We start from the raw sequence: 25072 nt of genomic DNA on the forward strand, positions 1-25072 counted from the left end.
CAGGAAGAAATAAAAATGACTCTTCCACTCACCTTTTCCTTTCTTTGAATGGCATTTAGTTTGTGGTTGCGAAGGTGTTTTTTCCATGTTTATATGTTTAAACTGGTGGGGGCTATTATCCTTTTGGTGTGGTTTTATCAGTTATTTTAGGTTTAAACCTAAAACAGGACAGCCTAGTCCTAAATGACTGAACACCCAAGAGTCTCTTTGTAACAAGGCAGGCTATGTGACTACAATCTGACGATGCCTCTTGTGTGACTTCCCTTCTATCCATCTTCCCCCCTCTTCGCTGTGAGTTTTGACCATAGTCTTCCCTATGTTCAGCACTATTGACTGGGAGGGTGATTGAAGGGTTCACAGTGTTCTTGCAATCGTATTTGTTAGGAAGATCTATAAACTGCTAAGGTTCAAGAAGAACACACTAGTAAAAGGTAAGTGGAAAGAACTCATTTAATCAGGGGAAAGAAGAAACCAAAAAAGCTTTCGACCAATTTTAAGAAAGCGTTAACAGACATCCATGGTCATCCTTTTCTTCATATAAAAGAGTATGTCTGGCTAGATATTTTTGCTAGTTTTTCTACCCTAAAATAATGATGTAACAATAATTGTAAGCCAGAGTAAAATGCCACATTACAATATAAAGTTCCAGATTTTTTTTTCCTCCATACTGAAAGTGAGTGTTTCCATGCAGTCCTAATGTAAAAATAGAGCAGTGGGTGTGGATGGAGTTCAGGGCAGCTTAGACAGCACAAAGATCCTGGTGAAAAACGATGGCGGCAGTCTGAAATCACTGCGCTGTGCTCTCTCCTCCCTTCCATTTTTTCCTATTATGGTTTTTTTTACTTCTTCCACGTGTGGAAGATTTGAAAGGATCCCTGTTGAGTTTGTAGCAAACTGAAGACTGAAGATTCGGCTAAATGTTCCCACTTGACTGCTCAGTTCGACTCACGGCTGACAGCAGAAATTATGTTCACATGGTTTGCCCGATCAATTCTGATGGCTCTTCCAAGGGTTGCAGTCTCCTGCAACTGTAGAAGTGCTTCTCTCCCTGGACGGTGAGGTACAACCGGAGGGGGCATCACACCAGGGACACACAGTGGGGGCTCTTCATCTTTGGCATTTATTTGCCTCCCAGTGTTGCACCTGCTTACCGGTCAACCTGCGCCAACCGTTGAGGCTTCTGCTGGTGTGGCTGCTGCTTCAGAAGACGCCATGGTTTCTTCTGCAGCCTTAACCTTTCCGATCTTGGAGCTGTTCAGGGACACTATCGGCGGAAAGAAGTTTAGTAGACTTTCCATGCTGCTTCCGCCTCCTCTGTCAAAGCATGCATCTCTCAACCAAGGAATTGCTCAGATACATTTACAAGGTAGGAGTTTACTGGATTACAATGTCACTGCTGCAGAGGGAAACATGCAGGGCAAATTGGTACCTGTTGCTGTCTCAAAATTATCGACAAATTTAGATAGTTTAAATCTTTTTTTCTTTTTTTCTTCTTAAACTAGTTTCACTTGACTTCATTTTCGGTTTGTAATTATGGGGTTTGTGCATTATGGTTTGTTTATTTTCAAATGCAGATAACAATAACCAGTCTGATTGTTATGAGGCAGGTACAGACAAGATGACTCCTCAGAATTTTCAGTGAGTCTTTAGAAGCAAGAATTGTGCCTCCCTTGCATTAAGGTTGGTTAAACCTTTAATATTTTGCTCGCAAAATAGGATCCAGCTATTGAGTTTCTGAAGCTTTACCACAGATTCTCATTTTGAATCTTGTAGAAGAGTGGCATACTGGCTGCTATGTTATAGGAATTTCTCAATAGATATTTGGCCTTAAGTTTACTTTTAATACATTTTCTTCTCAAACTACCAATCAATAGCTGTTTTCCAATTCAGTTCTTAAGTTAAGCTCTATATGTATCCTTAGCCTGTGTACTTGATGCCTGAATGATTAAAATTTGAATTTTGTGATGCTCTGCTGATTGCTGTAAAATGATTGTGCCACACATCACTCTACATGTTCAAACTGTACCTTTAAACTCGAATGGTATTTCAGGTATGAGAGAATAACCTTCTCTAGACCCTTTTTCCTGCATATTTACAGCGAACAGATACGGTACGATTGTATGTTTCTGAGTAGAACAAGCCAGCACTTTGTTTCCGCCAAGAGTGCATTTTTGTCCTGTTCCAGCTCCCAGAAAGATTGGGGTGAAGAATCCGTTTATTTATTTGGCCTAGAACTCAAAGGTTAAAGGACTAAAATTACAATTTTTCCACATAGTACTTTGTATTCTTGGTTTCTCTAAGAGCTAATATTTAGGTAGTTCCGATGCACTATCTTTCAACCGCTAGACCGGGTCCCTTAACAGGGTAATGGTCTTGTCTCAGAAGAAAAACTGCTGGTAGTAAATTACCTCTTTACTGACATTACCACTCTGCTGGGTGATAAGCTTGATACCACAGTTATACCGTTTTACTACTGACACTACCTATACTACCCTCAAAAGAGGCACAGCTGGTTCTGGCTTTGACACCATTTTAGACCATGTCAGAATTGATACTACATTCGTGGTAAGAAATATAATGTTTGGACAGTCTTTTTTTCCTGTCGTCAAAACGATGGCCGAAATGCATTTAACATTTGGGGTTGTGTTGCCAGCAAATAGTTGGGTTTTTTTTTTGCTCCGGAGTGCCCATCAATATTTTCAATTGACAGCTTTTGCTATCATTATCATGATTTCTGGAAGGAGACTAGCAGGTTTTTCGGTCTCGCCTTGGCAGTGTTTGTGCTGTCTTCGGGTATGGACTTGAAGCTCCGCCCATGTTCCGCCCATCTTTTCAATTGGCTCCTGTTACTGTCCTTTCGAAATGGTTGCTTTTGATTCGTGAATAGGCTTAGTAGTCCCTCCTTAGTACCTCTTTGTCTCCTTTTGTAACCTCCCATAAGGACTGGCCTTTTTTCGTGTGTTCTCACTCTATATAGCTTACATTAGCCCTTCGGGAGAACTCTTAGTTTAAATAATGTAAACAGCACTTGCGGGACGCCAGCTTTAGCAATAGCGGCCACTTTTTGTTTGTATTTGCAGCGCACAATGCATGCTGTTAATTTTACAATGGGGCCACATACACCGCTCGTGGAACGGGCCCGCAGCTTGGCCAACTAGTTTTTTCTTTTTTTTTTACCTTAAATCATGGCACTGCGTGTCTTCTTGTGCGCATCTCACCCAATTCATGTTTTGTTTTTTTTACATTAAATCATGGCAGCTGCGCATCTTATGCGCAAGTCTCCCAACTCAATGTTTTTTTTTAACATAAAATCATGTTTCTTAAGAGGCTGCTTATCTGCGCATACTCTAACTTCACCCATTTGGCTCTGTCCGGCTCTATTCTGCCCTAGTGACCGACGACTAAAGTGCACTTGAAAGCATGCAGGCTGTGAGTGAGGACGTTTGCACAACACACTCCCTGACTCACTCGGAGAAGCACCACAAAGTGAAATTCGTACACTTGTTCGAGTTTTTGTGGATGTTACTGCTGCACCATCGGTGTATGGAATAAGCTGCTGGCAAGCATCTGCATCAAGATAAACCTCCTTTTTGTCAGAATACAACTATTTTTTTATCCATTCTCCATCTCCCTACTAACTGGACTTGGAAGTGTTTTGGGGTGATTCTGTTAACAGAGCGGTGACATTCAGCGCAGTTATTTCATTTATCTGAATTTGCTGTGAATGCTGATTGTGACAGCTCACACACCTCTGCGTCCATAACTTTAAGCGTCTTTTTTGCTAGATTTGAGAGGTAATTTCTCCATATCGGTCAAGTTCGTCAGACACGTTAACGTGTGACCCACAACTTTGTTTTGGACTTCTTGCTCCAGGTCGCCAAGTTTGGGTATGCCCATCTGCCACCAAGGCATTGGCTACCCTCTATTCCATGAAGCACTTTGGCAGCCTGAGGGGCGAGAAACGCATGGACCAGGGCCGCAATACAGAGCGGCGCCAGTGGGAACCCCATAGCCTTATAGGTACGAAAAGTTTCTCTTGATTCAAATCTTTTACCACCGAGCGCTTTCTCCTCTGGTATCTTCATGTCATTAAGTGATGTGTTGAATGTCTGATCAACCTATCTTAGCTGTTTAAGGCCCTGCTTGCAGGACTTTGATATTAGCCTTTCATCCTCCTGAGTTTATAATTCAATTGCCATATTCAATCAATTAAAAGTAGAGAATGTGACCCAACCTATCAATTCATGGTTTGGAAAGGAAATTACAATCACGAGTACCGAGAATGCTTATTATTGTGTGTAAGGCTTTCCTGGATCTCTAAGGAAACAAGTAAAGACCAATACTATACAAAAAAGGTACAATAAGGGCCCTGTGCCTCATCACCGTTCTGTCATACTTCCGTGGATGGAACACGTCTGTTGCTTCTTTACCTAGCCATATTGCATTTGCAGGGTGCAGTACCATATGTGGCCAAAAGAGGTCCCATGGGACCTCTTTTGGCTACATATGGTACTGCACTCTGCAACATGGCTAGATAAAGAAGCATTTGCAATGCAATAGGTCTCACATTTGTTAAAGTTAGAGCTTTTAGCGTTAAAAATGACAATGTTTATTACTTCTACTTTTTTATACCAATGGGAATAACGCTCTACAGATATCATTACTCAACTTCAAATACAAAAACGAAAGTAAAAAACATTGTCATTTTCAATGCCACCAGCTCTAACTTTAACAAATGTGAGACCTATTGCATTGCAAATGCTTATTTTCCTTGTTTTACTGGTCTGTCCTCCTATTCCTCACAGTGTTTCCTGATGATAAAATGGCATCAGGAATCAATTCCACTTTAATGTTCGGGATGATATTGATCATTTATTTAACCTTCTTGTTCTGTATTGTAACAAATTCTAAATGTTGTGTTAGTGTTTATTGAGTTAGATAAAAGAAGAGCTTTTTGTTTCTGTTTTAAAATGAGCTTAATACTATCAGCAAATGATTCAGATTCAGTATATGACTTTTGTGCAAAATTTGTACTCGAAAGTTGTGTCAAAAATGTATTTAAGTGGTTAATAAACCCCTTTTGCTGCATCATTTTGCTATAGATATGCAAGGCTTCTACTCAGACACTTCCAAAACATTGATAGCTCAATACTATAGCCTGGGTGCGCTGGATTTCATGGCTTGACTCAGTGCTAGCAATGTATGCATCAACAGGCACTGGAAAACAATGATATTTGCACCAACAGAGCTGTGCAAAATGGTATTTTGCACTATTTGTGCAAATGCTATTTGTGCTCCAGAGCTAGGTAGCATTTCCCGGTACTGGTGACATGTGTGTAATCCGACCACAGGCTTTGGAGTAATTTGTAAGAGCCAGAATTTCCTTCCTTTATTGAGCCATCACTGTGAATGGGTAACTGTCTGTTTTGTGTGTTACAGACAGAAGAATAAATACACTTGCCTGCAACTACATATCCTTGAGCATTGGGTTGGGTTACATTCCTTCAGAATCCACTGAAAGCATCAGTTTACCTTTGTTTTAACACTGTGAAGGAAAATATCTGAGTTAGGAGCCAGTGGCATGAGCTGAGGAAGCTTATAGAATGAGCATGGAGTGCTGAAGACAACAGCTAAAATAAATCTTTTTAACCCAGAAAGTTTTTATAGAAGCTAATGAACAATGTGCAGGTTAATAAATGCAATGGAACTGGTAATATTCAGAAAGCTATATTATATTTGTACTTGGAATTTGAGGCATCAGCCCCATTTGTATATTGAAAGGCTGCATTGACTCGAATCTGGAGTAGCTTGTGGGGGGTGTCATATCGTCATTATTTATCGAGGGTATGCTTTTTCTTTTGGCACTGATTTCAGGTGCACTTTTCATAAATAAGAGAATAAATTCCTTGCACTGACTGGAAAGCGGTGCTTCTCTCTCAAGGGATCTCTATTGATAACCATAAGCAATGAATAGGTCTGCTCACGTGTTGGGACCCTGAAGCAGTTCTTTCAGTCACCTCTGCTTTACCTTACTTTGGAAAGGCCAGAAGACATTTGTGACACAAATGTAACATTTTGCAATCTTAAAACAGGCTGTATTTCCAAGCGTAATGCATTACTTTAAAAAGTAGCATGAACAAGCATTGGCATAGCCAATAGGTCTCACCTTTGGTGGTGGACGTGGTGGACAAAATCTTGGTGGTTGACGTGGTGGTTGTGGACGTGGTGGTGGACATGGTGGTGGTGTGGTAGATGTGGTGGTGGACATAGTGGGGGTGGTGGAAGTGGTGGACGTGGTGGTACTGGACATGGTGGTGGTGCTGGACATGGTGCTGGTGGACGTGGTGGTGGACTTGGTCAATGTGGTGGTGGACATGGACTTGGGGGATGTGGTGGGGGACGTGGTGGTGGTAGATGTGGTGGGGGACGTGGTGGACGTAGTGGTAGACATGGTGGTGGACAAGGTGGTGGTGGTGGACGTGGTGGTGGACAAGGTGGTGGTGGTGGACGTGGTGGTGGGCGTGGCGGTGGTGGTGGAGGACAAGGTGGTGGTGGTGGACAAGGTGGTGGTGGTGGACAAGGTGGTGGTGGTGGACATGGTGGTGGTGGACGTGGTGGTGGATGTGGTGGTACGGTCGTATGGTGGTGGTGGATGTGGTGGTGGTGGTGAGCGACGTGGTGTAGTAGTGGTGGTGGATGTGGTGGTGTTGGTAGACGTGGTGGTGTTGGTAGACGTGGTGGTGTTGGTAGACGTGGTGGTGGTGGTGGTGGACGTGGTGGTGGTGGTTGTGGTGGTTAACATGGTGGTGGGCGTGGTGGTGGTGGACATGGTGGTGGTGGTAGACATGGAGGTGGTGGGGTGGACGTGGTGGTGGACGACTATTAGGTAGGAGAGTGCTGGCAGAATGCAGAAGGAGAGGAGGATCTCGAAGGGGGCACATGGGAGAGCAGAAAGAGGCGAATATTAGAAACAACAAGAAGTCTCTGCATGGTAACAGGGATCAGACACCCACAGCGTTTACTTTTGCTTAAACACGTGCATATTTTGCATTGGGTTGTTTTGCCACTCGTGCACGTTTGGCGTTTCCCTTTCGGGAGCGAGCAGCAGCGCTATCTGTTTTGAAAGCGCGATCGATATAATTAAAAATAGATGGCACCGCTGCGCGCTCCCGCAAGGGAAACGCCAAACGTGCAGGAGTTGCAATACAAACAAATGGAAAATATGCACGCGTTTAGGCAAAAGTTGAGTGAGTGCTAAAGGTCCCCTATGCAGCGCTTGCGCGCTGCGTAGGTGAGACCTGAAAAGGGGTCAAACCCCTAAAAGCCACTTAAGGTAAAAAATTAAAAAATCCTTTTCAAGGGCTTTTTACTTTTTTTAAAGTAATAGGTAGGATAATTTATAGCAATGCAGCTGTGTAAGCTGCAGCATTGAAAACAATGAGAATAGGACACTGCGCCTTTAAGGGTCTTTTGACCTCCAGTGTCCTGCCGATAAAATCCTGGAGTGCAACTCTGACTTTTTACATTTTTTTCACCAAACCTTTTCATCTGTAGCTTTTCCAAAGTTTATTCACTTGATCTCCTTTAGGGCGTAAAGTATTTTTTGATACTTTCCTGAATGGAATATAGCTAAATGTTTCACAAAATGCCATCTCTTTTTGCGATCTGCCCAGAATGTGGCAGAAAAATGGCAACAACAGACCTGCAAAGGATTTGTATCCTTTGTTTGCTGTTCTTTCATGACCCCATGAAGTGTCGCCACTGCAGGACCCACTTAAGGAACACTTATTGGGAAAGAGAACAAATTCACCTCCATGGCCAAGTGGTGCATCGCAGAAGAAAAGATCCCTTTCCTGGAGAGACTTCTGAGGGGCGAGGCGAGACTGCTCCCTCTACCAGCACCCCTAAGTCATGCTCTGAGGATTCTCGCAGAGGAAGATCCAAAAAGACACAATCTGGTGAAAAACAATGCTCCAGTTCGATGTCGAGGACATCGATGCCGAGAAGAAGTACATCACATACTAGCTTTCCGTCAAGGGCTGGGTCTACAGACAGAGAACACGACATCGAGGAGGAAAGCACCTATGACATCGAGCGGTTCCTCGACGTTGAGATTCCATACAACGTCAAGAACTTCGACATCAGTCAACCTCCTTAAGTAAGATGGCAGAGTGACTTTCAGGCATGCTAGATCGCAAGCTTTCATGAGAGTCTGACACCAAGTATTTGGGAGCCTACTTGCCGTCCAGACCAACGTCTCCAGTCACCATACCCGATTCGCCTCCTCAGGTTTCAACGGGATTTCCCTCTCCAGCTCCTCCTCCTATGACGCATTCTCCACAACCAGCCGTTCCAGTGGTACTTGTGCCTCCAAATCACCCAACCACTCCTTCACAGCCACCGCAGTTTCATATGCTAATGACATTTCCCCCGAGATGCTCAGGTCACACCAGACCTCACAACTATAGGACTAGGTCACGATCAAGATCTCGCCATCATTGTTCCAGACGTTCACACTCACGACTAAAAAGATATTCTTCCTCGGGATCCAGAGCATCATAGTCTAATCAAACTAATTTATTTTCAGGTCTGTAATCACCTACTCTTTTATTTTCCTCCACCGAAAATATCTCCTATCAATGATATTAGTACTTTCCAGGAGGTTCTCATCAGAGGAATCAAGAAGTTAAATATGGGCATGCCAACTACCACCACCACATGGGTAATCTTCAAAATGCCCCATCAAAGGTCCACTTCTAGACCACTGCTTCCGTTGTTACCCAGTTTGTTGGAGCCTCGTGTGGATTTATTTCTGACACCAGCTTCTGTTTAGGCTGTCCCATTCCGCCTTCAGAAGAAATGCAACCCTCTGGGTCAGGATCCCTCTCTGTGGCCATAACTTACATGCTACAGCCCCTTCATCCACTGTTTCTCCTTACAAGGAGAGTAAAAAGCAGAACTCCTTGGGAAGAAAGGTATGCAGTACTTCCACTGCCAAAATGAAAGCATCCAGCGCGGCTGCTGTTCTGAGATGATATTGACAGATCTCTTTGGGATTCCGTCCAACAATTCATAGAGGATCTACCAAGAGACAGACAACAAGACTTCCAGGAGATCATCAACAAGAGTTTGATGGTGTCAAATCAAATCATCAGTGCTGCAGTTGATACTTTGATACTTGCAGCTCATGGATATTGTCATGCCCAAGCTCTCTGTAGCTCATCGTGACTCAGACTTACAGGGCTAAAACCAGTAGCATAGCACTGTATTTTGAATCTCCCTTTTTCAGGGAATACATTGTTTAGGTCTCATGATGATGCTGAAATGTCTCATGTGAAGATGGAACCGTGTATTTGTAAAACACACGTATCACCCAAAGGCTCTAAATAACAGATGTTTATTGTTACACTACTCCAGGGTTATCCAATGTCGGTCCTGGAGGGCTGGATCCATGCCAGATTTTTGGCATTTCCCCATTCTGATAAATGCAGTTATCTTAAAAATCGGGCATGGATCCGGCCCTCCAGGACCGTCTTTAGAGAACCTTGCCCAACTCTATTGTATTCATTTGATCGACCTCAGAAAGACTGACTACCCCGCCAGTATTTGAACTTGGGACCATGAGGTCAAACCCAGGCCCCTCCAGTGGACACATGGAACCTGGGAGTGGCGTGACCCGGGGCCACTTGGCTACTAGGCTGATGGAGACCCAGGAATCATAGACACCTTTAGAGCTGTTGGACTGGAGGAAAAAAGGGATTATAGAAGACCTTCCTATAGACCTTCTGACCGCCGGTACTACCACCAGAGGGTTTAAACTCCTCAATAAATTCCGGGGCATCAATAACAGCAGCCTCAACAGCCACACAGACCTCCATATCACAGATGTCAGTCAAGAGGTAGAGGAGGTCAGAAACCATCTGGTCACACCAGCAAACCAACTATCAGAGGCAAACAATGAGTCAAATTTTCCCTCTCTTCCTTTATCCACTCCGGGAGGGGAAAGCATAGCATCTTTCCTGCAAGAATGTCAAAGAAGAACCACTGACAAATGGGTTCTGAATATTGTAGAACATGGACAATGTCTCAGATTCAAGTGTCCACCACCATCTGTTCCACCAAAGAAACCTTCCCTATTCCACCAGGAAAACAGCAACAAGATGTTTCTGTCCTCTTACAGAAACACGAGGTGGAAAAGGTACTTTCTCACCTGAAAGGAATAGGAATTTATTTACGTTACTTTCTGTTGAAAAAGAAAGGGCCCAAATACAAGCCCAGAACCATTTGACATCGAGAAAGCAAACAAGTGGGTGTATGGTTTACATTATGCAAGCAGCATACGCCATACTGCAGATGTTTACTGTGTTCTCTTGTTGTAAAATCCGAAACACAATAAAAACAGATTCAAACAAAAACAAGATTATAGTAAGTTTGCATACTGTGTCTTGTAATTTCAGGAATTATGCTTTTGCTAGATGCTAGGGTTTGCAAAGAAATATTTAGGATGTTGGCTCTTCATCAGATCTACCCTCCACTCGTTCAGGGGGATAGATTATGCTTGATAGACCTACAAGATGCCTGTTTTCACCTCTTGCTAGCCAAGAATCATCGAAAATTACTGAGGTTCATTGTAGGAAAAGACCACTACCAATATAAGGTCCCTCCTTTTCGACTAAAGTCTACAGCGCAAACTTTCTCCAAATGTATGGCGGTTGTAGCTGCCCACCCTATAATCATCCTATCGGCAAGCAAATCAACATTATCATCCGACCGTCATGACTCAATTGACTGGGTCTACTAGTGAATGATGAAAAATCTATCTCAAATCCTATTCAATCCCTGCACTGCCTGGGTACAGTTCTAGATACAGTACACACAAGTATTTTCTTCGGAGGAGAGACGATTATCTATCCTTTAGAAATGTTGCAGTCTGAAGAAAACAATGCATCCAGCAGCAAGGTTAGTCTTTCCCCCTCCTGGGTTCAATGGTGTAATGCATCTTTCTGTTCCAATATGCACGCCACTACATGTGGCCCCTCCAACAATGTCTGGAAGACCAATGGGATCAGCTCTCAAAAAGATGGGAAGACAGAGTGATACTAACCACTCACATGAAACAATCACTCAAATGGTGGTGCCACTCTGAGGAATGGATTTTCACCACGGTGTTGCAACCAAGACCATAGTGATGCATGCTTTCCTAACAGGTTTGGGTGCATACATGGACCATCTCCAACTACAAGGCATAAGGTCTCTGAAGGAACATACTTACCACATCAACCTGCTAGAGCTGATCACTGTTCATCTAGCCTTGAAGGCTTTTCTCCCATCAATCAAGACCAACCTTCTCCTTGTATACAACAACCATGCATTAACTGAACAAGCACAGAGGAAAGCAGCCTAGATATTTGTCCCTGGAAAGAGAAGCAATCTGGAAGTGGCTCCTAGCCAGGAATCTGAAAACTACAGTGGCCTGTCTACCGGGAACCCAGAATGCTCAAGCAGACACTCCAAGCAGAATCATTCAAGAAAATCATGGATGGGTACTAAACGAATCTTTTCCAATTGGTGATTTCCCCAAATAGATCTTTTAGTAGACGGATGAAACAAGATATGCCCAAGCTTCACTCTCAAGGTTCTACCAACCAGGCACACTGGGGAATGCCCTATGGATCGACTGGTCAGGCAGATTTCTTTACACCATTCCTCCAATACCCCTCCTGCCAAATGTGATCATAAAGCTCTCACACTTGAAGGCCAGAATGATTCTCATTGCTCCAGAATGCCCCCAACAATACCGGTTCATGAATCACCTTCATCTCTCAGAGGGTCCACAATGGACGGTGCCATGCATACAGGATCTTCTTCAGAAGTATGGAGTCCAGATTTAATAACTCAACCTTCACTTACTGAACTTGGCGGCATTGCTCTTGAACTCATACAATACGGTCATCTCAACCTTCCTCAGCAATACCTGGATGTGCTGAGGGAAGCCAAATGACCATCCACTGACTAGAACCTATTCTTTCAAGTGGAAGGGATTCTGCATCTGGTATTCTAAGAACAATTTCAGTCCTCTTACTTTTCAGGAAGAGGCTGTTCTTCCATACCGTCTCTATCTGGCTAAAGCAAAATTGCAATTAACCTCTATTATTTCACAGCAACCACAGCTTACCAAAAACGTCCTCTTTCAGAATGCCTGTAGTTAAGGCATTCTTGAAGGCATTAAAAAAGATAGACCCTCTCCTCCATGGGAGTTGAATATTGTCCTTTCTCACCTTATGGGTCTTCTCTTTGAATCCATTCATAAACCATCTCTCAAACACTTATCATGGAAAGTTTCCTCCTTGATGGTCATCACTTCTGCTCACAGAATTAATAAAATACAGGCCCAATGTTCACATGAACCATACACAGAATTCAATAGCAAGAGTAGTGATGAGGACCCATGCCAAATTCCTTCCCAAAGTACTCTTGGATATCCAAGGCAATCAAACGATTATATTACCAAAAGAAATTCAGAATGCTTCTTATCCTGCTGAGATATCTCTCCATACTTTTGAAGTTAGGAGGTTTCTGAAGTTCTGTCTTGATAGAATAAAGTCTTTAGGAAAGTCAAAACAACTTTTTGTAAACTATGGTCATTTACGGACTGTATTTGCCACCACTTAGCAATACCTGTCTAGATGAATTGTCTCCTTCATAACAGAACCTTGCCTGGTAGACCTAGAACCCATTCCACCAGGGGCGAGACAGCAACTTCTTTTTTACTCAGAAACATCCCACTTAATTAGATTTGCAAAGCTGCAACTTGGAGAATAGTTCACGCTTTTGCAAGACAATATTGTCTTCATTCGGATGCTAAAGCTGATGCTCAAGTAGGATAAACCTCTCTGAGGAATGTATTTACCTGATTGTACTGTTTCTTTTTTATCTCCTCCCTCGCAAAATCCTTGGAGATGAGTTTGCTAATCTGTTCAGTTCTTATGATTATCCCTGGCGATCCGCTAAAAGAGAAGGAATGTTTTTTACAGTTATTCCTAGTTCTCTCTCCGGGGAATCTCTATTGAAATCATAAGCAACCTTCCCTCCTCCCTGAGGAAAGAGATAAAAGTATAAATAATTCTATGCTGCTAATTTGTTTGTCAAAAAGAAATAAGTAAACTGCCACCGGCAGGGCAGCATGTTGGGACACTGGAGGTCAAGAGGCCCTTAAGGGCGCAGTGTCCTATTCTCATTGTTTGTAATGCTGCAGCCTATGCAGCTACATTGCTGTATATTATCCTATCTCTTACTTTGAAAAGAAGTAAAATGAGTTTGTAAAGGACGTTTTTAAAAGATCACTTTTCATCTTACTTAAGTGGCTTTTAGGGGCTTCTTGTGGGGATTCTGAAAGCGTCCTGGGGAATGCATTCTTCCCATTCCTTACCGTTGGCTTTGTGGTTTGTTACTCACTTTTCTGGCTTTCTGTTTAATGGCTCTATTTGTTTTAGGCTGTCCAGCATGTCTTTGTCCCTCCTGTGGACCAAAGCTTGTTCACCATCACTCCTTATATTCTTCCACAAATACTCCTTTCTGTAAACAGGCCTTTAAATGTTATTCTTATCTTGTAACATTTGCTGTGGTTTCAAAGAGAGGGGTCAAATGTCAGGCTCTGTCTTCGGAGGGAGTTTGAAGTTTCCTTTTTTTTCTCTGACGGAAAGGTAGAGGATTTATGTGACACTCATGCCAGGTACTGGGAAAGAAAAGGTGTTTTTTTTCTAGCACACAACAAAATTTAAATGTCTGTAAATGAACCTTGCAAATATTTCAGAATATATCAGAATTAGGAAAGCACAAATGAAGCACATGTGTTTGTAATCTGGAAGTGTGGTGGAAACAAATATTTTAATATGATCAAAACAAATCAGTACATTAGGTGATGCCATTTCCACACATTATCGTTTGGGCTCTATATAGTTTTATCAGTAGAACCTGTGTGCAAATGTAATGGCCACCTCAATTAAAAATGTGTTGTCTGTAATGGCAGTACGTTACCACACCATGCATACTTCACACTACGCCACTCCACCCTACACCACTCCACTCTACACCACTGTATGCTCCTCCGCTCTATGCCCCTCTACTCAGCGACATTCCACTCTTCAGAATTCCACTCTGCAGAATTCCACTCTGCAACATTCCACTCTGCGACATTCCACTCTATGCTAATTCACACCACTCTACGACATGACACTCCACTACACTCTACAACACCACCCCACTCTGCGCCACTTCACTCTAGGGTCTGTGATCCACTGAATGCAATTCCACTCTTCACCACTTCACTGTACGAAGCTACACCACTCCATTACAACTACTCCACTATACCCCACTCTGACTCTACGCCATTCTAATCTCCTCCTTTCTGCTCTACCACACTGCTGTAGGGAACTGCTCTATAGCACTTTATTCCACTGTGCACCCCTCCCCACTATGCCCCTCCACTCTACAACACTCTAATCCATGACACTCCAGTACATAACACTCCACGACACTCCACTCCACTCTACTTCACTCTGCACCACTTAACTCCACTCTACTCAACTCTATGCCAATCTCCTCTACACCACTAACGTTTTTCCATGCTGAACAGCAGCCACACTTCTGTACAACATGTCTAAAACACATTGGCAAAGCCAATAGCTCTGGCATAGGCGAAACCTATCTGTTTTGCGAATGCTTGTTCCTTCTAGTTTGTAAAGTAATACATTAAGATGGGCAATATAGCCTGTTTTAAGACAGCATAGTTTAACATTTGTGTCGCATATGTCTCCTGGCCTTTCCGAAGTCAGGTGAAATGCATGTGACTTTGAAAGAACTACTCTAGGGTTCCCGCACATGGGCGCGACTATTCAGTGCTTATGATTTCAATGGAGATTCCACTGAGAGAGAGAGAACTGAGATTACAGGTAGGAAACCATTCCTTTTCTGTCCTCTGTAGGTCTGGCTATAGACAGCTTTAGCTTTTTTATGGAGCTGATGTTATCAACACAAAATGGAAAACAACATTTACATCGAAAGACATTACAGCCCCCTTTGCTAATGAATAGAATGGGTGAGCAACCTTCATCCTTTGCTTTCCCCATGTAGCGTTCACTTTTGAAAGCCTCTCCAGGCATTTTCTGGAAATGTACACATAGCTTCTAGACCCAGGAGCTTTTCTACTCTGACCACTCCGTAGTACATCATTTTCTTTACGCTTCCAACAGCATTGCATTAGATGTAAATCTGTATGATATAAAGGCAATTTCTAAGTATCATTGACTGATAATGCATAAACATTAGGGTGTATTCACCTACTTTTTCTAAAACATAAAGGAGATTCAATTGGAGGTGTGATAATGGCTATCACGGTTCAGCATTTGCAGATTTATTTAGTGTGTGTAATGGAAGCAAACTCATCAAACTAGCAAAAGGGATTATGTAAATGTACGTATTGAGCCACACTCTCTCTGTGATCTGCCAACATTTAGTTCTTTTTCACATTGTTCCATACACTTCAATAAAAGAAAATCAAGTGGGTCTGACTCAGAAGGGATGTACTGTAATGACCTGTGTTACTACAGTACATGTACTTCACCTGCTTCTTCTAGGGCAAACAATAGGACAATCGGAGCTGGGATAGTCACTATCATAATTCGGCATCGACCGATTATTTACCACCTAAAAAGGAGGCAAAAATGATTGAATTATCAAAAAATGCATATGTAAATGTATATTTTGAAACCCCACCCTCTCTGTTATCTGCTATGCTCTAGACATGTTTCCCATTGTGCCATTCACTTTCAATAAATGGAGTTCAAGCGGTCAGGAGGGGCATCTAGTAATGGCTTGTGCTACTGTGGGCCATGCAAGCTTTGCAGGAATCTGAAACACTCCCATTTCTCAACTCCCAACAAAAAAAACATCTTCCCTGATAAAATTATGCATGGACTGAAGTGAGGTGAACACCACTCTCTGCATATAAACCAACACTTTTCCTTTAATTGTTGCAGAGCACGGTCTTTGAACATTTTAAGTCATTCAATACTGACATGCCTCGAAAGCGGTCAGTGGGTTATCATAGGATGACAAAGTATACTCTGAGAAGTATCAGTTGATTATAAAGTCTCTGGTTTCATTTATAATTGAGGTGAGAGATAAAATAGCCTCTGATAAACATTAAGCAGAATGAAACTCTTTTTATGGAAAGGAACAGTAAGAAATTTGTCACAGTATTATAAACTGATGTACGGGGATGGTGCACTTTACCACTGATCATAATGGAAATACTTTTAAAATGATTAGCCTTCCAAATTTGCTCTATATGATGTAGAACACACAGGTCACAATACTGGAATCCTCCTCCCGAAGAATAGTGACGGAATTGCACTTGTTGCTATGGGATGAAGGAACCCAAAGGATAGCCTTAAAGGCACTATATATCAGTCTATCTGTCTATGCCAAGGAGATAGCTCTACCTGACATGACAGCTTACTATTGGACCTTCCAATGCCAAGTAAAGAATTATTAGCGGTATGTCCCAAGGGATGGCCTCAACTAGCCTGGTTGGAAAAGAAAGATTCTGAGGGAGGCCAGTTATGGACGGGGATCTTCCTGAAGTAACAGCTTAAACTGAAGGGTTTTCAACAGTATCATTGGGTTGTCTAGCAGGGGAGACATATTAGACAAAAATGCTATTAAAACATTCAGAAATGAGCCGACACAGACCTAGATATATAAGCACATTCACCTTAGGCACACCCTTGTAGCAGAATCCACAAATGGGCTAGAATACCAGAAGCAACTCCACTAGGTACTACTGAAAGCATTGAATGGGTTGGGGGTTAAGAGTCTATATGTAAAACCCTCGCCAATAATAAATTGGACAGTCTGACGAAATTGAGGGAGACCTGGGAAAGGGGACTAGGACCACTACAGGGTGCAGATTGGGATGCTAAACTAAGGCATCCAAGAAAAGAAGCAGTAAAAGCAAGATAGAGACTGATTCAGAGCAGAATATTGCATGGATCATTCTACAATAGAAGCTGGTTTGCACAGAATGGAACTGACTTGCATAAAATGTGACATGTAAGAGTTCTTCCCTGTGTATAATATTTAGATGTAGACCGATGTAAATATACTGGAGGGAGGTAATAGCCAAAATATTCCTTGTTCTTGAGAACGAAATACCGATGACACTCTGGTTTGTACTACTAAGACTCCCTAATGAAGTGGTTCTGCCCAAAGCCAAGCTCTTATTCTCTGTACTGGTGCTCATGGTAGCATAAAGAGACATTGCTAGGCAATGGACAACCAAAAAAACAGACAAAACGGAGAGGGTCGGCAGGGGAGGTGGTGCATGAAGGCAAAAAAGATGGTATCTGAGAGTAGAGGCTGAACACACAAATTCAAGAAAAAATGTAGTAGATGACGAATCCACTACAGTCTTGAAGAGAAAAGCCTAACACGCGAGAGAGGGAAAGCAGACAAGGTAGCTAGGGTGAATGATCAAATAATGAGCATTCCTGAAAGTGGTAATGACTTGATTAACCTTGAAAGTAAGAATGTATTTATGAAATAGAAAATCATTGTCGTGCCCTGCTGAAGTATTACACATAAGCTGTGTAGGAATGTGATATTGTCATTTTGAGTATATATTTGGTTATCTAAAACAAAATAAATATATGTTCTTAAAATTATTTATTATTGAATTGCAGTGCATTGGTTGAGCTGAACGAATATCTGTTCTTCAGTGTGCATGTGATTTGTGCTCCACCATCAATACACAAAGGTTTGTTAGTCTAGGGTAGTTACAAAGGGTAGCCCCATCCACTGTGGAGGGGGTACAGCCCACTTACTGTGAGTAAAGATATTGTTACCTGTAACCCTGGGTCCTCTTTTTAAATCTCCTCAGTTGTCAATAACTTAGCTCTTTAACCTAGACCTGAGTGTGTGCTGTGTTGCAAAATTACATGTGGCATGCTTGGAGACCATGTGCTAAGTTTATGGTGCCTGCTTCAAGGATAATTAGCATATAGCACCTGATGATAGACCTGTGATTGTCTGCCAACACTAAACTGTTAATGGCAACTGACCAATTTCAATATTTAGCCTTCTAACTTGTTTGACCATCATCATGTGCCAAATCTTCACTTATAACACTGAACTTTGCTGGTACCAGTTCCGAGTCTCCACTGGTCACCTGAGCTGTTTTCGATAACCCCTATTCAACCCTAGGACATGGTGCACCCTGGTGTACTCACCCATCTCCATGACTAGGGACATTGTACAGTTTCGACAAGCTGTTTTGGGGTCTTTTGTACAGTTTTGAGGAGTGTTTTTTGAGTTTGGCACACACATCGAAGTATTGCCTCAGACTCTTTGAACTAACCTCTTATCTAACATCCATCTTCCATTAACTAAAGTGTGAAAGCATAAACCTATTGTAAAACAAAAAAGACCTTTGCTGATCTGAAATCTGCCAAAGTCTTTGAGAGGCCTCCTCATGTGAATAGGGTGACTCGAGAAGCTATTGTTGAATGCAATTTTGCACCGTACTGTTGAAGAGCTAGAATAAAGTTTAGGTTCATATTCCAGTTCTAGCATGTTGGAGGGTCAAGGGCGACACATCAAGGTGATGCTCTAAGACGTGAACATTTTCATGACTGTACAATTAAGGGTCTGTTAACATTAGACCCTTGGTTTGCAATTCTGGACAGTCCTAATAGATGCACTGAACTTGGGGTTCCAGTCCCAACCTCTGAGGTGGGCATACTTACTGCTGCAGTGGAGAAATACGCAAACAAATGATGGACGGAATGCTGAATAAATCATACATTCACCCCCAGTCAAGAGAATTGGGTTAAATCCATTGTTCTTTTGCTCACCATGCCACCTCAGTTTAGACCCAGCCATATGCAAATCATTCTTGACCCTGTGCCTCATGGGAACAGTCCAGACCGAACTGCCAAGCCAGGTCCTCCCTGGACTGGAAATGAGCATCCTGGGACCGGTTTCTGGGTATTATTTTTCATCTGCCAGGCTAGCTTGAATCCAGTGGCACAGTGAGCAAGGGACCCACGTCTGGGCATACCCATCCCACTTAGGGTGAAAAGTGCTACGCAAACAAATGATGGATGGTGAGCAAAAAACGATGGATTTAGGCCCAGATCTCTGCACTGGGGTGAATGTATGATATTGTTCTGCATTCTGTCCATAAATTGTTCTTTTTGCATTTGTCACCCCGAGTGGGACGGGTATGCCCAGATGTGGGTCCCGTGCTCTCCATGCCACTGGAGTCAAGCTATCCCGGCTGATGAGGGCTGAAAGCCCGAAACCGGTCCTAGGATGCTTGTTTCCAGTCCAGGGAGGACCTGGTCTGGCAGTTCAGGCTGGACTGTTCCCATTGGGCGCAGGGTCAAGACTGATTTGCATATGGCTGGGTCCAAACTGGAATCGCATGGTGAGCAAAAAAACAAAGGATTTAGGCCCAGATCTCTGCTTTGGGGTGAATGTATGACATTGTTCTGCATTCTGTCCATAAATTGTTCTTTTTGCAGTGGAGAAATAGGCGCACTATTGGAGCTTCCTGGAGGTGAAAAAATCAAAGAGTGGTGTGTAAGTGTATAACTCTTGAGACTGAAGGGGGATTACTCCCATTCTGGAGAAACTGTGATGTCAATCTTGACATTAGCAAGAAGATTGTTAGAAACACCATTATGCAAAAATAAGTGACATTGGAGAGTAATCACACACTTTGCTTTGCTGCTGTTTGTACTGAGACCCTTGTGAGGTGATGGAGATGTGGGCTGAGTGTTGTGAGGTGTCTGCTGGATTTTCTTTTAAACTGAGAGTGAACCTTTAGTGCATTGTTGGAGGAGGGCGGATCGATCCTTATAAGGGTGTTTGGGGGCAATAGAATCTTTTGAGGCTAACAGATCTTCAAAATGTCACATCTTTGATTGTGACGTGTGGGTATTGTTTTAGAATAACTTATGGCTGGGCCGTCTTACAATTTGGGGAAGGGTTGTGGGAAAAGCTTTTTTAGTGCTGGATTAGACCTCAGGTGAATAGTTCTCTTGGTAACATCTTTCTTGGTCTCACTGCTGTCCCCTGCTCTTCCACCTTCAGTCTCTACAAGAGCCACTGTGTATTTCATTATGTGATAGCTTTAAGTGACGTTTCATGATAAATATGTTATAGGTTAACATGGTTTGTGGCTTGGTGAATTGTCAGTGAAAGTCAACGCTTTATTCTTCTGATACCTGATCTAAACTTAATTGTTTAAGTCTCGACTATTAAAACAATATAAACCAAAAAAAGACAATGTCAAGTTAAGTAGCTTTTATAAAAAATGTATTTAAGTCCCTTAAGGGATTCAAGATTCTTATACAATTATTTCTTTAAATGTCAGGTGTTGCCCATTTGTTGCTTTTATATATGTTTTTGATCTCTTGCTGTAAACTATCTTTGCAATAAAAGAAATTGTACTGCTAGTGAAATATGTTCTGTTTCGTCACATGAGAATAATTTTATAGTCTTTACTGGAAATAAGTAAAGTATTGTTAGCTTTATTACTTGCTGCAACTAACACTGATTATCTTTGTTCGGTTACAGATCACAGAGTTGTTGGATGTTTCAATGGAGCTGGGGTGCTTCTTAGCTGGGGCACTGATCTCTTCTCAGGGTCATATGGTTACTGAAGAAATTATGTCTTGTATTGAACCAATTCGCGACTTTCTCGCCATCATTTTTTTTGCATCTATTGGTAAGATACATTTTCCTGAATTGAAAGCTAGGAATTAATTAGTAATTTGTATCTTGTTCATTGTGAAGCTTTGCATGAATGGTGTTCTTCAAAGTAACTAGAACAAAAAAGTATGGTACGCTGAAAATCTGATAACAAAATTAATGACTGGCAGTTTTTTTGTAAAGACTGAAAATATTTCTAAATTAATTGTATTCACTTGATTTGATTTCATTTGATTAGGTAACTTGTAGAGCGCTCGAATGCCCGAGGGCGTCTTGGCACTATAAAAGCTAAAAACTGCCTGACCGTAGAAGTAGTGCCGCTCCAGAACAAGAGTTTTAAGATGAAAACAGCCAGGTTTTCAAGTTCTTGCCGAACGACCATAAGGAGGGGCTGTTCCCCTGATTTAAAAATGTTTCTGTTTTGAAAATATATTATGCTACTTTGTAGACCAGATTGTGTTTTCTCATTAGCGTGTAAGTCCATTTGTGAAACTGGTTTGGGAGTTTGAATTTTAAAAAAGCAGCCAGATCGTGCGAATGATTCTAAAAATGTAATAAATCATAAACCGAAAATAGCTTTGTAACTGATTTTAATGTTGTCATCTGGAGTAAAAAATTTGTTTCGAAGAAGTTATGACTTTTAAAAGGATGTGCCATAATGTAAGGTAGCACATCTGTTCACGGTGAATATCTAGCATATTCGCTTTTTGACACACCATTTATTTTTTACTTCTGTTGTGATCAGAGGTTATTCTTAAATAAAGATCACTTCATTTTCACTGGGTCTGCTGTGAACATGGGACTAGCTGGCATCAATAAGGTGACATGTGAAGGAGACTTTAACTAATAGCCAACACACTTTAACCTGACTGTAGTGCACAGTGCCATCCCTGTCTGGTCACGTGAGTGCTTAGGTTATGTAGCTCAAACGTATTGGTATCATTTGTCACACATTTGCTGAGACACTGTCCCCATCTGATAGAGACATATAGTTGCAGATTCCTTACCTATGAACTTCAACGCGTCAGCTGGATCTGGAAGATTTTTCTTAGCAATACCCATGCGCCCCAGTAATTGGTGTCAGTCGATTCCGCGTGACGTCGTATAGCATTGAGTTTGTCGTAGTTACATCCATGCTTTCCTTATAGGTGCCACCTCTGTGCGCTGACGTCCGTTTTTTTCTTTCCACGCCAGTCAGCGTAGATCCGTCAAAGTGAGCTACCCCCTGTAATTTTTTGACAGACTTATTTTTTTTACTTTTTGTCGACTTTTTCTTGGTGTGTAGTATGTCCAAAAAGACGTTGGGGTTCAAACCGTATGCCTCCTGTTACCGCACCATGTCAGTTACAGCTCCTCACCTCGAGTACCTTTGGTGCCTGGAGCGTGACCACGACCCGAAGTAGTGCTCTGACTGCTTGGCCATGGCGCTAAAAGCTTTAAGGGAGCAGTCCCTAAAGCTGATTGCGCTCCGGGCCCTGGTCTCAGTCGAGAGGAAGGTCCGAGCACTGCTCTTGGGATCCAAGTCTTCATCCTCCCGTTCGAAATCTTTGAAGGGTTCAGGTAAGAAGCACCATAAGAAACACACAAAGTCAAAGCAGCTTCGACTTCGCCCCGTCCATCACCTGATGAGCTGGAGGAGTCTCTGCGTTTAAGGCCCTACTACATGGAGCAGGTGCCTGGGTCGGCTCCACCTTTCCCTCCATTTCCAAAGCCGGGAGCGACCCCCACCCAGTTAAGAGTTTTATGATGCCTTATGTGTCATATTTAGGCTGCCTGACCCTCCCGGCGCGCCTTCAGACCCCGCAGGCTCAGCGAAAGGAGCTACTCTGGGTTCGGTGCCGGCCCCCAAGACTCCTCATGGATCCGTTCCGTGGCGCAGGTCGCACCCATCCGACCTCTCCCGATGATACGTCTGGCGCCGAGACTTCGACGTTGCGGCACCCACCGGCGGTGCCAGCCCCTCTGTAATCCCCAATGACGGGGAGCCGGTCCGCAGTCCACCAATGCCGAGAGTGCTGCCGAAGGAGCCTTTGGGCTCTATGTCGTATCCTGAGTCTTATTCAGAAGGGCTAGTACGGAGGAAGATTGGGAGGGGATGCCGAACCCCTTAGAAGTTTTACCTTACACAGAAGAAATGGACTGGTATGAGGAACTGGGTGATGCCAGTGGTTTGGACACCTCTCCCGAGCCTGGCATGCTTTCCCCCTAACCGGAGGAGGGAGCTTCCTTCGCCATGGTGGTGTGTAGAGCTGCTGAGGTCTTGGACTGGCAGCTTCCTAGTGTGGCAGTCAATGTCTTGACCGAGGTCCTGCAGCCTGGTTTCTCCACCTTGGAACCCTTTCTGCAATTTAATGAGGCCTTGACCAATGTTCTTCTGGAGACCTCGTCCAAACCCAGCACTGGAGATCCTGTGAATAGAACAATCATCTGCCACCTCCGCCCTGCACTGGGTGACCCAGCTTTCCTCACCTCTCACCCAACCCCTGAGAGCTTGGTGGTCCAAGCCTCTGCTTCCCATGGTGTGTTCCCATCCGCACTCCCGGATGGGGAATCCAAGAGGTTGGATTGCTTCAGAAAGTAAAATTGTTCTTCCACCAGCCTAGCATTGTGGTCAGTAAACAGTGCATGCCTATTGGGCTGTTAATGCCATTCCCTATGGGAGACCGTTGCACAAGTTCTGCCACAAGTCCCAGAGGAGGCCCAGGCTGTCCTCTCCCAAGCTGTTGTAGACAGGAGGGAAGCAGCAATGTTTATTATACGCTGTGGCCTTGACCCAACAGACTTTCTGGGCAGAGCGATTTCCTAGACAGTGGCAGTCAGACACAATGCCTAGTTGAGAACGTCTGGCTTCTCGGGGGTTGTCAAAGCAAACCAGATGAACATGCCCTTTGATGGCACTTGTCTCTTTGTAGATGGGGCTGACGCAGCATTAGAGCGCTTCAAAGAGTCACAGGCTACAGCCAAGTCCTTGGGCCTCTCTGTATTATCCCATCCTGCTTGCGCCTTTTGCTCCTTTTGTGGCTAAAGAAGGGGTTTCCAACTGCGACAGCCCTATCCTAGCCAGTGGACAGTGCAATTTCAGCAACCTCTGTGTGGTGGTGGGCATGGTTCGCATTAATCCTATGGGTCGGGCAGCTAGAAGTCAGGATAGGCCACAATCTCCTCTCCCGCCTCCAAACCTTCCTAGTCCGATCCTCCCAGATCATGGATGTCCAGTTGGTGGCAGGGTACGCCATCGCCTCCACCACTGGCAGGACATCACCTCGGATGGGTGGATTTTGCAAATAGTCCAAAGGGGTTACTCCCTCCCCTTCGAGACTACCTGTCCCTCCATGCCTCCAACTTAGAATCGTCTGACAGAGGATTACCTTGCTTTGTTTCGAGAGGAAGTCAAGACTCTCTTGGCCAAGAGAGCTATAAAGACTGTTCCCGGACTAGAAATAGGCTGAGGTTGCTATTCCTGCTATTTTCTGGTCCCCAAAAAGAATGGAGGCCATTGTCCTATTCTCAATCTTAGAGCCCTCAAGTACTTCCTCAGAAAAGAGAAGTTTAAGATACTCACTCGTGCTCAGGTCCTGTCTGATCTGGACCCGGGAGATTGGATAGCAGCGTTTACATATCCCGTCCTGTCTGCCGTACGTCGCTACCTGCGGTTTATGGTAGGCCACGAGCACTTTCAATTTACTGTGCCACTCTTTGACCTCACCACTGCACCTTGGGTGTTCACCAAGCTGGTGGCGGTGGTCGCAGCTCATCTGCGCAGATTAGGGGGTCCAGTCTCACTCTATTTAGATGACTAGTTATTGAAGGCGGGCTCGCCCCATACAGTCGTCTCCCACCTCCAGATGCGGACGAACCTCCTGCATTCCCTTGGGTTCACTATCTGCATGCTGAGGTCACACCTGACTCCCTCTCAGATGCTCCCTTTCATCAGAGCCGTTCTGGACAAAATGCCGTTTCGTGCCTATTCTCCAGAGCGGCTAGTCCAGGATATTCAGGCTATGATACCAATGTTTCATCCTCTGTCCTGGGTTTCGGTGATACTGACTCCGAGGCTGCTGGGCCTCATGTCCTCCTGCATCCTGTTGGTGAATCATGCCAGATGGCACATGCGGAATCTGCAGTTGGATCTGAAGTTTCAATGGGCCCAGCATTGGGGAAATCTCACTGACCTGTTCCAGATTTTGGAGGGAACTGCGAAAGATCTGCAGTGGGGGTTGACAAACAGCAATTGGGTCAGAGGCAGACCCCTTTCCCTTCCTCAACCAGATCTCACAGTAGTGACAGATACGTCACA

General features: G+C 43.5%; 1 protein-coding gene across 1 annotated transcript in view; it reads left to right on the forward strand.

The window, feature by feature from the left end:
* SLC9D1 (solute carrier family 9 member D1) overlaps nucleotides 1–25072 on the forward strand; it is a 291927-nt gene that overhangs the window by 161367 nt on the left and 105488 nt on the right. Inside the window, exon 10 of the mRNA XM_078658065.1 lies at nucleotides 20641–20791. Within this exon, the coding sequence (XP_078514191.1) occupies nucleotides 20641–20791 (151 nt within the window). The remainder of the gene's footprint in view (nucleotides 1–20640; nucleotides 20792–25072) is intronic.

This window comes from Lissotriton helveticus, chromosome 8, assembly GCF_964261635.1.
Source record: "Lissotriton helveticus chromosome 8, aLisHel1.1, whole genome shotgun sequence".
NCBI lineage: Eukaryota > Metazoa > Chordata > Amphibia > Caudata > Salamandridae > Lissotriton > Lissotriton helveticus.